At 43.7% G+C, this 13,771-nt stretch overlaps 1 protein-coding gene across 1 annotated transcript in view; it reads left to right on the forward strand.

Annotated features, from left to right (window-relative positions):
• The first annotated feature begins 8,042 nt into the window (after window positions 1–8,042).
• Window positions 8,043–13,771, forward strand: part of kcnk9 (potassium channel, subfamily K, member 9) — an 88,559-nt gene continuing 82,830 nt past the window's right edge. The window contains exon 1 of the mRNA XM_059950775.1: window positions 8,043–8,340. Within this exon, the coding sequence (XP_059806758.1) occupies window positions 8,058–8,340 (283 nt within the window). The 5' untranslated portion in view covers window positions 8,043–8,057. The remainder of the gene's footprint in view (window positions 8,341–13,771) is intronic.

The following is a 13,771-nucleotide window of genomic DNA, read 5'->3' on the forward strand; positions in this document are numbered from 1 at the left end:
CCCATGAACATTTCCTCAATACTATTTTTCAGTTCTGTTTGTGCACTACTTATTTTAAATTACCTGTTTATTATACATATATCATTATTGTAATTCAGTTTCTTTTCTATATTGATTATGTATTACATTGTACTGCCACTGCAAAGTTAACAACTTTCATGACATACGCCAGTGATATTAAACCTGATTCTGAGTCAGAAGGCCAATGTGCCAAAGCTCTCTTTATGACCCTATCTACTTGTGATGCCACTTTCATGGAATTATGAATCTGAATTCCCAGATCCCTCTGTTGTGCAGCATGCCTCAGTGCCCTACTGCTCACTGTGTAAGTCCTATGCTGGTTTGTCCTCCTATAGTGTAATACCTCACAATCGTCTGCATTAAATTCCATCCGCCATCTTCCAGCCCATTTTTCCAGCTGGTACAGATCCTGCTGCAAGCTATGATAGCCCACCTCACTGTCCACTACTTCCCCAATCTTCGTGCCATCAACACATTTGCTGATTCATTTAACCATGTTATCATCCAGATGACAAGTAACTGTGGACCGGCACTAATCCCTGTGGCACACCACTTGTTGCAGGCTTCCAGTTAGAGAGGAACTAGCTACCACCTCTCTTTGGCTTCTTCCACGAAGCCAATATCTCATCCAATTTACTACTTCTTCCCAAATGCCAAGTGACTGAACCTCCTTGGCCAACTTCCCATGTGGGACCTTATCAAAGGTCTTGCTGAAGTCCATGCAGGCAACATTCACTTCCTTGCCCTCATCAACTTTTCTGATGCCTTCTTTGAAAAACTCTGTAAGATTGGTTAGATACAACCTGACACGCCCCAAACCATGTTGACTCTCCCTAATCAGTCCCTCCCTATCCAGATACTTATATACCCATTTCCTTAGAATACCTTCCAAACCTTCCAAAAACTTAATCACTATTGACGTCAGGCACACTGGCATATAATTTCATGGCTTTTTTTTTGGCCATTTCTTAAGCAACAAAACAATATTAGCTATCCTCCAATCCTCTGGCATTTCACCCATTACTAATGATGTTTTAAGTATCTCTTCCATGGCTTCTGCAATTTCTGAACTAACCTCACACAAGGTCTGAGGGAAACCCTTGGCAGGGCCTGGGGAATTATCCACCTAATTTTTCTCAAGACAGCAAACACTGACTCCTGTAACCTGTATATGGTCCTTGCCCCACCTACTGCTTTGCTTCACTTCTATTAACTCTGTCAATCTCCCAAGTAAATACAGATTCAAAAATCCATTTAAGATCTCCCCCCATCTCTTTTCAGTCCTATGCATAGATGACCACTCTGATCTTCAAGAGGTCCCCCTGCAATCCTTTTTCTCTTAATGTATCTGTATAAACTGTTAGGGTTCTCCTTCACCTTGTCTGCTAGAACAACCTCATATATTCTTCTGGCCCTGCTGATTTCCTTCTTAAGTGTCCTTTTGCATTTCTTATACTCAAGTACCTCATTTGTTCCTTACCTGCCTCTTCCTACTATGTATCTCCTTTTTCTTCTTAACCAGGGTCTCAAAATCTCTCAAAAACCAAGATCCCCTAAACCTGTTATCCTTGTCTTTTATTCCAAAGGAACATACAAAGTCTGTACTGTCAGAATTTGACTTCTAAAGGCCTCCCATTTACCCTGAAAATAACCTGTTCAAATCCACACTTGCCAGATCCTGATACCATCAAAATTGGACTTTCTCCACTTTAGAATCTCAACCAGACTTATCCTTCTCCATAATTATATTGAAACTAATGGCATTATAATTACTTGTTGTATAGTGTTCTACTATACAAACTTATGTCACCCACAATATCTCATTCCCTAATAGGAGAACTAGAATCCCATTCCTAATTAGGACCGCTATATATTTTTAAAGGAAATTTTCCTGAACACATTTGACAAAATTGATCCCATCCAGCCATTTTTACAGGCTGGGAGATCCAATCAATATGTGGAAAGTTAAAATCACCTACTATCACAATCTTATGTTTCTAGTAATAGCCTACATTCTCTCTACAAATTTGCTCCTCTAAATCTTGCTGACTATTGGATGGTCTATAGTATAATCTCACTAACATGGTTGTCTCTTTCTTATTCCCCCGTTCTAACCATACATCCTCAGTACATGAGCTCTTCAGTCTGTCCTGTCTGAGCACTGCTGTGACATTTTCCCTGTCTAGTAATTTCACAGCTCCCCTTCAAATCCCTCACAGTCTGTCAAGTCTAAAACAACAAACCCCTGGAACATTGAGCTGCTAGTCCTGCCATTCCTGCAACCAAGTCTTACTAATGGCTATACTGTCATAATTCCATATGCTGATCCATGCGCTAAGCTCATCCACCTTTCCTCCAATACTCCTTGCATTGAAATATTTCCATCTCAGAATATTAGTCCACCATGCTCAACCTTTCAGTTCCTGAATTTGAATGTAGGCTTAACAACATCTTTCCCCTAAACCAATCCACTATCTGCTCTGGCACTCTGACTCCCATCCCAGTACATGTCTAGTTTAACACCCTCCTCCCCCATGTAGAACTAACAGACCTCCCTGCAAGGATATTAGTTCCCCTCCGGTTCAGGTGCAAGCCATCCCACATGTACAAGTCCCACATTTTCTGGAAGAGAGCCAAATGATCCTAAAATCTGAAACCCTCCCTCTTGCATCATCTCATTAGCCAACTGTAAACTGTATGATCTTCCTATTTGTGGCCTCACTAGCACAGGGCGCATATGTAGTAATCCTGAGATCATAACTCTGGAGGTCAAGTCCTTTAATTTAGCACCCAACTCCGTGAACTCACTTTGCAGGACCTGGTCACCTCTCCAACCCATGTCATTGTTACCAACACAGAGCCCACCCTCTCACTTAAGAAAGCTTGAAGTCAGTCCAAGGTATTCCTGATCCTGGCATCTCCCACCAGGGAATTTGCAGAGGCTCCTGTCTGTTCCCCTGATCATTGAACCCGCTATCACTCTTACCCCCCCCCACCCCACCTTCCCTTCTGAGCCACAGAGGCAGACAGTGCCAGAGACCTAACCACTGTGGCTTTCCTCAGCTAGGTCATCTGCCCCCTCAACAGTATCCAAAATAGTATACGTGATATTGGGGGGAAATGACCACAGGAGTACTCTGCACTGCCTTCCTCTCTCCTTTCTCCCTCCAGATGGTTACCTGTGTAACTACCTCCCTGGATGTCCTGTCAATCAACCTCTCAGCCTCCCAAATGATGCGGAATTCATCCAGATCCAGATCCAATCGCTTAACACGGTCTGTAAGAAGCTGCAGCTGGATGACTTTTTGTCGGTGAAGCCGTCAGGAACACTGGGGGGGGGGGGTCTCCCTTTCTTCCCACATTCCGCAAGAGGAACATGCCACTATCCTGCGTGGCACCCCCACTGCTCTAACTGTGCAATGAGAAAGAAAAAAAAATAAACGCAGTATCTACCTATAGCTTCCGCCTCTCCTTGTCGAAGCCTCTCTGTCCGAAACGCCGACAGTGCTCTTTTCCTTTGATGCCGCCTGGCCTGATGAGATCGGCCAGCATTTTGTGCGTGCTGCTCTCTGCGCCATATGTAGGCTGACTCCTCACTCCCACAGTAGTCGGAAGGAAAGTTGTGCCTGTCATGGAGCGTTAGTTTGGTTTAGTTTGATGGTTTGCTTGGTACACTCTCCCCCTCTCTCTCACACACACTCTCCCCCTCTCTCTCTCTCAGACATCTCTCTCTCTCACACAGACTCTCCCCCTCTCTCTCACACAGACACACTCTCCCCCTCTCTCTCTTTTAATCTTCCCTCCCTTTCACACACACTCTCCCCCTCTCTCGCAGACATCTGTCCTAACCAAACTCCTGGCAAGGTTTAAAAACCTTTAAGAGGATCGGGATAAAAGCGTGTTCAGTCAAGTGTAACTCTCCTAGTGATTTTGGTCACAATCACGAGTGAGATCGTTATGAGGGCACCGCTGCTCGTCGATAGATAGTGGAATGGAGCCAAACTTAATGATTTACGTAGTTTTCATGGTCAATTGTCCCTGCAACCGCATGTGAGGTCTGAACGAGGGAATTTATGGGAATGGAGTGATGTGATCAGGTACAGATCTACTCCCCCTCCCCACAAATCTTTCCCCCCAAACTAGTATGACTCATTTCTGAAGGGAAGTGGGGTAACAGGTGCTCAGGATATACGTATTTCTGGAAGCATCACGTCAAATGAACCACTGATAATTGCACAACTCACAAATAATTACTGGTGATCACAATAACATTAGCACTTCAGTTGCTGAGCTCTGTACCAAGGAAATCTAATAAAGTAAATAATCAGCCTTTGTACTTGGAAATTAGACACAGTAGAGCTCAAGATGAAAATGCCGCGCATTGGTTACCACGCAATCTGTCCGTATTTGAGAAGAATTTGCCGGTCATGTTTATGATAATCTCATAAATCCTGTCAATGTGTACTCATCATTTTGACAAGATTTTTTTAAAAAATGACTCGTGTCCTGCCGAGGTGCGTTCGACCCTAGCCGAGAAATATTGTTTTCCTAGGGAAGTCTTCCTTAAAACTCGTAAGTGGGTGAGGTGTATTTGTTCGCGACTCGCCCCCTCCCCACCCCCGTCAATTTCATTATATCATTTAGAATTCAAGAAACTTTGTAAACGGGACACTTACTTTCAATGACAACAAAATGGGGGAAGTGTTTACTCAGTTACTCTCCCGCACATTTCACGTCCTCCCGGGCACCCACTGAATACTTTTTGCTTGCAATTATCCAGATACTGGAAACTGGACTGTCAATATTTCCAGCATTATTTCCTGCACGTGCGTCTTTTTTACTTTGCAGATCCATCGGCTGGCTCCACGATGCAGGGCCAGTTGTTTGCACAGTGACTGTTCAGTGACGCGTAAATTTTCCATCCATTTTATCGTGATTAGTATTCCCTGATGAAGTTTAACACAAAATAAAATGCTAGTAAACGTACTGCAGTCCGTCTTTTCTCCATTGCGATGTGAAAACTCAAGAGAACGTAAACCATGCTTCACCGTCGGTTTCTTAATGATGGTTAGAAACGCGGCGCTGCCATTGCAACCCTCCCAGTAAATCAGACGTTGTTGGGGCAACAGTTAGGCGTGTTTCAAACTCTGGTCGGTTTCTGGGATACCTGGCCATTATGATGCAAAGAATATGCGATTTTCTTTAAGTAAAAGTGATTAGTTTTGCGATTTCCTGGTATAACTGAAGTAGCGTGGATTCGAAGCTTGGTCTGAACTGACAATTTGAGTTAGTCATGGGCTTATCAAGACAAAATATTATCTTTCGAACGCATTCGAAGAGAAGTTGGATAACTGCACGCAATAAAAACAGTCAAATATATTTAATCCTTCGCTGTTGAGTATTCCTGAACACAGTTCATCGTTAGTTTTATTATTTTTCCTGTAAGGCTGGTGATCACACCTGTTAATCTTCCACTGGAGTTTGTGGAAATCAAATGTTGACTCTTGTTTGCCTGGCGTTAATGAGAGGGCATGGTCCGGCTGCAGAATCACATCACATCACGTCACATCAAACACACCCGCGGCCAGGGGTCGAGGGCTGGGGCTGCGGTCTTTAATGTATGTCTGTGTGCGGGGGTGGGGGCGGAGGAGGAAGGGGAAGCCATTATCCTCAAATTCTTTCAAATTATATTGCACGTTTAAAATTCAGTGGAGTTCTGCTGCTTTGTCGGATTGATAAATGGTTCTAATTGTATGTTTTGCTCGGAGGAAACGGCTCTGTTTTAATCTACAGCCAATCCCAAAGAGGCTGGGTAATTCAGGTTGAGAATACCGGGTTTTCAAGTTTGGACATCGGCTGACTCAGCAGTGAGGAGGCTGACACGGACCGAGTACCACACACCATTCCTCCTGTGTCTTTTGATTTCCACGCAACTTATCTACAATGTCAATTGCCTCTTTTGCCAATGACGCGAGATAGAAAACCCCGCCCCGGAGCTTGTGCCTGCCCTGCTGCTAAGGACCACGGACAGCTCAGGAACAACAAGAAGAAAACGTGGCTGCTTTTCATAAGATAGTGTCGTAGAATATTATTAAACCAAAGCTAATTATCAAGCCATCTTTTCACAGTTGTGCTATCACATAACCCACGCCATTTTGTACCACATTGTATGTTTCATGACTGATTTAATGCACAATCAAAAGTAAAAATATATCTCTAGTTACACCTGATTTTTTTCCTCAAATTCTCGAGTATATTGTATTTCAATCCTAATAACTGCATAATTAAATTGCAAAGGAATCGCTTGTAACTACCAGGATCTTACTTAACGCGAATTTCTCTGCACGATAGACAATATAGTTACATCGCAAATCCTCATTTGTCTGTTATGTAAAAGGAATAGCATTTTACTCATACTTTCAAGATATCACGTTGATTACCGTCATGTTTAAGCTTATATGTAAAACAACGTGGCACATACAGACAGTGTATTTTTGGCATTTGAAGTTCAGTTATGCTCAATAATATCTCAGAGGCCATTCCTAGAACCTGGGGGTGTTCTGTTGTTGTATTCTGTGGGTTCAATTTGCTTTCTGAATACTGATTTTACCAGATTATTTGGGCGGGTGTTTACTCGTGATACAACTTTTGATTGTATTAACTTACAATCATTTATTTAAAATGATAACTAGATAGGGGTCATCAACCTGGGGTCCACGGACCCCTCCGTTAATGATAAGGCTCTATGGCATATAAAATACTGGGAACCCCTGGTCTATAATGAGTCCTCTAAGGGCTCCGTTATACCTTTCCTTCCGTTCAGTTTTCAGAATTAGAAATGGGAATCACATTAGATGTTAGTTTGATGAAGCTTCGGAAGAATCATATTGGCTCCCATGAAGTTGTATTCAGACTGATCTAACAGCGCGAGACTTGTGCAAAAAGCTTTAGCAGATTGTTCTCAGTGTTCAGTGTGACAGCGAACTGTCCGTATTAGTTGACTGGTTATTAAGGAAGGTCTCTGCGTTGTCAGCGAAAACCCAAAAGCGCAGATTAGTGAAAGCGAAACGTAAAGACCAAAACATTTCTATCCAGGACTAAAATGAAGACGTCGCCGGGTTAATTTTGCCTGAAGGAAAGTGAAACCGGGCTGGCTGTGCCGGAGTCTGTGAGATCGGGAAGTGTGGTGGAGAGGAGGGTGTGCCGAACAGACTGAAAGTGGGTCGGAGAGGTTATGGAAGTTTGTCACAACAAGATATGACATGTATCTAAGTAAGCCTCCGTAGGTGGTGGCCTTATCCCCACCTCTTTCTTCAGTCCTCATACGCTTTAATCTTCTCACCGGCAGGTTGTCTCATTCCCGCTTTTCGCGCATCAGGGTACAAATAAGGAGATGACATCAGACAGTCGTCTTAAATCAACCTTCTTAACAAAAAAAAACCCTGAAAATACCTGCCTCTAAAATAGATAACTAGATAAAGTGGCGATGGCTGAGATCCCACTAGGTGTGGTTAGAGAGGAAGGAGACTCGGAGGGAGGGAGGTAACGCACTCCAACAATCAGATCTAATCCAACGTGGTGGGTACCCCTGTCAGATCCATCAGCGATCCGCCAAGCCCACTAGCTCCATCCCACGCCCTGTAAGCGTCTCTTCACTGTCACCAGCCGGCTTTGACGCAGACCACAGCGCCTCGGATCCCCGACCGTATCCTTTGAGAACAGATCGCTCAGCGAACAGCATTTCCCCCCACCCAGAACGTGCTGTTTTGATGGCCCTGCGCACTGGGACGACTTGGTTTGGTCAGGTCTTGCGCAGAGTTAGGTTGCAGGGATCCTGGTCCCGGCGATCGAGCAGCTTGCTCTGTCTGTCCGCCTCCGAGAAAACCATTGAAGAGGACCAGTACGTGTCGGATAACTTGAACAGCCGCTGCCGGGATCCTGGCTGCTGTACCCGGGCTTTCTCGGTGGACCTCAGGCGTTTGGAGAATAGAAGGGAGAGCGGACATGAGCCGCTCACACGCCGTTTTTTGGAGGCCATGAAGCGGCAGAACGTGCGAACACTATCCTTGATCATCTGCACGTTCACTTACCTGCTGGTGGGAGCTGCTGTCTTCGATGCCCTCGAGTCCGAGTTCGAAATGGAGCAGGGCGGCAAGCTGAAGGAGCAGCAGATCGGGCTCAAGGGCAAGTACAACATCAGCGATGAAGACTACAAGCAGCTGGAGGTGATCATCATGCAAGCGGAGCCCCATAGAGCTGGGGTTCAGTGGAAATTCGCTGGGTCCTTTTATTTTGCTATTACAGTGATCACAACTATAGGTAAGGAAGTGCTCATTGACTCCACTTTAAACACACATGCTACACGCGCACACATAGATGGGCTATTTCTGTGGCGACTTGGTGCTGAAGGATAGCGACAAACGGAGAAACAGAGCCTTCAAACCGTAGTTGATTAGTTGGGTTAACCCCTTTCAGGGTAACAAGAGGGGTCTTTTACCAAGAGGCAAGGTGCTTGTTTAATTCTGCTTGGTAAGCAGGAAAAATGTAGAGAATTAAAGAAGTCTGACTGGCTAGTGGAAGTTTACAAACTCAGTCTCAATCCAAATCTAAACTCCGACCCAATTTCTTAACCACCTCCCTGATGTGAATCGCAGTTATAAAAGAAAGAGAACCCTTCACTCACGTTCGTTTTTCTGTTAGTAACTTGCTGCCGTGAAAACTGTCTCACAGAAAGACGCCAATTCAAACTACTCACTCCATTTATCCAGCGAGGCGCTCTGACTTTCGGTTTCTGTACTTGGACGCCTTGAAACGAGTTAATGTCAAATTTGTATCATTAAAATGCTAAGCGCACTTGGATCGCACCTCTGTGACACTGAATGAGTGTTCCGTGAAATGCCCAAGGAATTAGTTGAAAACGCAACTGCAGACGAGTGTGTTCAGTCTGTCGCTGAACTTTTATACCCTGTTGCGTGTAACATTGAAAGCAACAGGAGCGTTGGAGGATGTAAATAAAAGAGATCCCCAAAGTGTCTGTGAAGTGCAAAGGGAGAGAAGACACAGAACGAGGGTCATGTAGAAGCAAGGGGCCGTCTTTTAAGTCTGTACCCCAACCCCTCACTTTGGGATGCGTTGTCTCAAAATGTCTGAAATGAGTAGAATCGAAATACCTTCGAAAACCCGCAATGTGAGCAAAACCGATGCAATAAAATAAAACCGCTTCCCGCGTGAGTGCAGTGCAGCAAACGCAAAAGATGACGTGCTGTGTAAAGGGGGTGGGGGGTGGGGATGGGGGGGGGAGTAAACATACAAATGGGAGGATATTCAGAGAGGTGCGCAACATAGTTTTCAACTGATTCAAATGTAGCAGTTTGTCGCAAACCACCGAGACTTAAACTTCCATCAGCGGTTGATAAGTATGCCATATTAAACACTGAATGTTTGTTTTACATTAATCAGATGTTTTGGGATATTAAAAGAACATCGCTGTTAATAAGCGATGTTTAGCAGTAAGCTGTCCTGCGACGGGGAAACCAGTCGCCCACTGCACCAAAAGCAGTAGACCTGTGTTTTGAATCAAGGCACTGCAGTCAGTGACACCCAGCCGCCGAGGTTCACCAACAACCCATTTCCCTTTGAAATGAAGAGAACCATGGTGCAATCTTACTAAAACACGCAAGAGTGGGAGGGGAGAGGTGGTTTGTATATCATCCATGTTGTCATGCTGAACACGAAGGGGATGCTAACTTCTGGCTGTAGGTTGTAATGTCTAAGGGTGAGTTCTCGCTCTTCGCCCGAGGTTGGAGTTAACTTGAGCACGTGCCAACAGCAGTCACTACTTACTCTGCCACTGGTCACCTTGAATGCCTCCGTCTTTTGTTTAACATATCTTTCAGACACGAGCACTGAAGGCACTGAGATGCTTTGTATGCCAAAAGCGCCAGCCAGCTACAAGTTGTTCTTTTAAATATTTATCACTTCTACGATTTTCTTAGAGAGTATTTAAAGGTGAAATCACAGTTTCCACGATGTGATTTCCAGGTGACAAAGTCCCTGCTGTAATCTGTTTAAAGCAACGCCCGCTGTAGTTTGTATACTCTGACAGCCCTGCTTTGCTCATTTCTAACTGTCGGAGTTGACATTTCCACCCGCCTTCCCATCATTCGATCCAATGCACTTTTCCTGATTAATCGCTTTAAATGTTTCCACCAACGCTGCTTATTTAATTACCGACAACAAGTGGAGAATCAGAAATGCATTTAAGTTAGAATCACAACAGTGTCAGAACTCGCCGCGGGACACCCACGTACATTTAAGTGGAGATTATGAGACGAGAGGCTCCTTGCATCCTTCTTGTACGTCCCAGTCAAAAGAGCCGGGAAACACATCCAGATTCAGGGGCAGATGCGCGTCTGTCTATTCTATAGTCTCCCCTGTTTGCATAGCAAAAAAAATACAATGCATACGATATTCCTTGAAATTGTTCTACGCATTTTGTCAATAGTGGCGTGGCACCACGAATACTCAAGACTGACCATGTTAAAATGAGTCAGTTTTACAAGTTAGAAACTACTACGTTTTAAAAGTCCCATCTAAAGACAAAGACACTGGGACATTAAAAAGTGAAACCACCCCAGACTGCGATGCCTTAGGGATGTTAACGCAGACGGCTCTGTGAAGAATTATAGGAAAGTCTTTTGGTATGAAGGTTAATGGTAGGGAACTGGAGCGCCCCCTTTAGGAACGTTTAGAATATCACATTCCTACCAACCCTCCCCCACCCCACTCCCCCCCTCCCCCAGCTGCTCTTTTTAATTTAAAGGCGATAATTTAAATTAGAACTTAACTAAAGCTAAGGAAACTTCAAATTTGTTATAAGTGACCGGCTTTCTTTAAAAAACTTGCAAGACGGGGATTTGTTATTCATCTATAATGTTAGATCCACAGCTAATTCAATACAGTTTATGCTTTACATAATATATTAGCATTAAAAGCTACATGGCCGGGATAGAAATAACGTGGTTATATTTCTTGTAAGACGAGTAAACGATGCATCAAAAAAAAACACATTTATAGTGGTGTTGCACGTTAAGTGGATGGAGATTGCACACGTCTCCTGGCTCTATTTGCCCATCAAACCTTCCTCATCTAGATCCACCTATCACTTGCTAGCTCCTGTCTCACTTTTGCCATTCACTTCTTTATAGTCAGCATCCGCCCCCCCCCCCCCCACACCACGTTCTCAGTCCTGATACAGCGACTCGACCAGAAACATCGACAATTCGTTTGCTTCCATAGAGACTGTCTGTCCCGCTGAGTATCTCCAGCAGTTTGTTTTTTTTTTGGTTCCATATTCCAGCATTGGCGAACTATTGTGCTTCGAAGTAAATGTCGAGTACAATTTATAGAAGAGACGGTTGTTTATTAAAAAAATAGGGGCAGCTGCATTTTGTAGAAATATAATTGTGTTTCCTCCAATTTAATGCACCTCATTCACAGTGAATGCAATCTTCTGAACCTGTCACTTTAGTTCAATAGCCTGCTCTAACTCGGACCTCGCTAGCTCTTATTTTGCATATTACATTGGTCTCGCGAAGCCCCAATCTCGAGGAAGAAAATGTCTTCTCTTAACATACATATCTTTCTCAGGACACACAGAATTTAGTAAATTCAGATAAACAGACTTTCCCGATTATGTCAGCATTGGCAACACCTGATGAAAGATTATCAGTTGTAGTTTTATCCACCTCCCCAGAAGTGGCCCGATGAGCAGGCCACATTTTCAATTGAATTTCAGTTCCCAGCATCTGCAGTATTTTGTATCTGGTGGTACCATCAATGACTGTTTGTCCCCATTCTTGCATCCAATCTCCTGCAAGTGTGCCAAGCGCTATTTTGTCCACCTATACTGAACTTTCAGTGAACTATATACAGTACTTGACTCTTTCATTCTCTGTTTTATACCACTCTCCGGAGTCTTGCCATTCACTTTGGATGTCCCTCCTTGGTTTAGCTTCTCAAAATGCATAGATTCAAACTTGTTTCCATACCCTTCATGGCTCACTATCCAAGTTGACCTAAACCCCAATGTTCTTTTGTGGACAACCTTCTTTAGTCCCCCATGCTAGCAAAAATGTGCATCCTGCAAAAATCATTTCAGCCTGAAATGTCGACTGTTTATTGACTTCCATAGATGCTGCCTGACCTGTTGAGTTCCTCTAGCATTTTGTGTGTGTTGCTCTGGATTTCCAGCATCTGTGGAATCTCTTGTGTTTGTAATTCTACACACTGTCTCTCTCCTTCAATCCACTTTTTAATCCAATGGGCTAGCTCATTGTGGATACATGTGAACTAATCTTCCAGAAAAGTTTATCTTGAAGGATCTTGTCAAAATCCTTGATAAAATCTATGTAGGCAACATCTATAACCCTGCTCTTGTCAATCCTTTTGGTCGCCTCTTCAAAAGAGAACGGAATCATTCTGTCTTTCCTGGTCTTCATCTCATCACAGATATTTAATTTGATCTCCATATTCCAAGTTCAATGCATTTTTTCTAAGATTTTATTTCTCAGTTAATTCTGTTTCTCTTTTCACGTGCAGCCTTTCCTGTTGTGTATTTCCAGCACTTTCTGATTTGGAAAATTGGCCACTATAAATTGTCCCTAGTACGTGGGTGACTGGTGGGTAAGTGTATAGAATGGACAACAGGCTCTTCAACCTCAACAAGTTCATGGCCAAGAGCAAGATCAGTGCCATCAGTATCACAGAGATTCAGTATGTGGATATACTTGTATACACAGCATGCTCTGACTAAGACCTCCAATGTATCATGAATGCCTTTGCAAAGGTATATAGAACCCTGGGTCTTGTTTTGAATATATAAAAACATATATCCTATATCAGACACCACACAACCTGCCATTTATCCATTCCTTCATAAAAGCTGATGATATCACCCTCGAAAATGTAGACAACTTTCCCTACTTTGGCAGCATTCTCTCCTCAATAACAAGCATGGACTCAGATCAGCCATTGAGTAGTGTCTGAGTAATGCGAGTGGAGCCTATGCAAGACTAGGGGAAAGAGTCTTCAAAGACCATGACCTGCAGGTCCAAGCAAAAGTTTTCATCTATAGAGCAAGTAGTCCTTCCTACATTATTCTATGGAGCTGAATCATGAACCTTCTATAGGAGACACCTGAAAGTCCTAGAACCAGACCACCAAAGAACTTTATGAAAGATTTTGAGGATCATCTGGAAGGACGGATGAACTAATAGCAGCATTCTGGAAGAGGCCAATGTGAACAACATTTCCACTATGATAAAGGAACTCCAACTCTGGTGGATAGGTCATGTCTCCTGGATACCTAACTCTCATCTCCCCAGACAGATCCTTCACCCCCTGTTGAAGGAGGGTCAGCAAGCCTCTGGTGGGCAAGTGAAATGTTTGAAAGGTAACCTCAAAATCAGCCTGAAGAAAATCAACATCACATCAAAACTCTGGGAAGACTTTCCACTCATTCAATGGAACTGGAAGAAATCTGTTCAAAAGGGAGCTGCGCTACATGATAGCAGGCTCTGCTGTGCCACAGAGAACAAGCAGCAGCTACAGGAGAGAATGGGCAACCACCACTTACTCATGGCCACACTGCACCAGAATATCTGGATCCCAAATTGGCCTTTACAGCTACCTGAGGACCCACCAATAGACAAGTACTTAGGAAATCATCTTACTCAACTTGTGTGATCGC

This window comes from Hypanus sabinus, chromosome 1 (genome assembly GCF_030144855.1).
Source record: "Hypanus sabinus isolate sHypSab1 chromosome 1, sHypSab1.hap1, whole genome shotgun sequence".
NCBI lineage: Eukaryota > Metazoa > Chordata > Chondrichthyes > Myliobatiformes > Dasyatidae > Hypanus > Hypanus sabinus.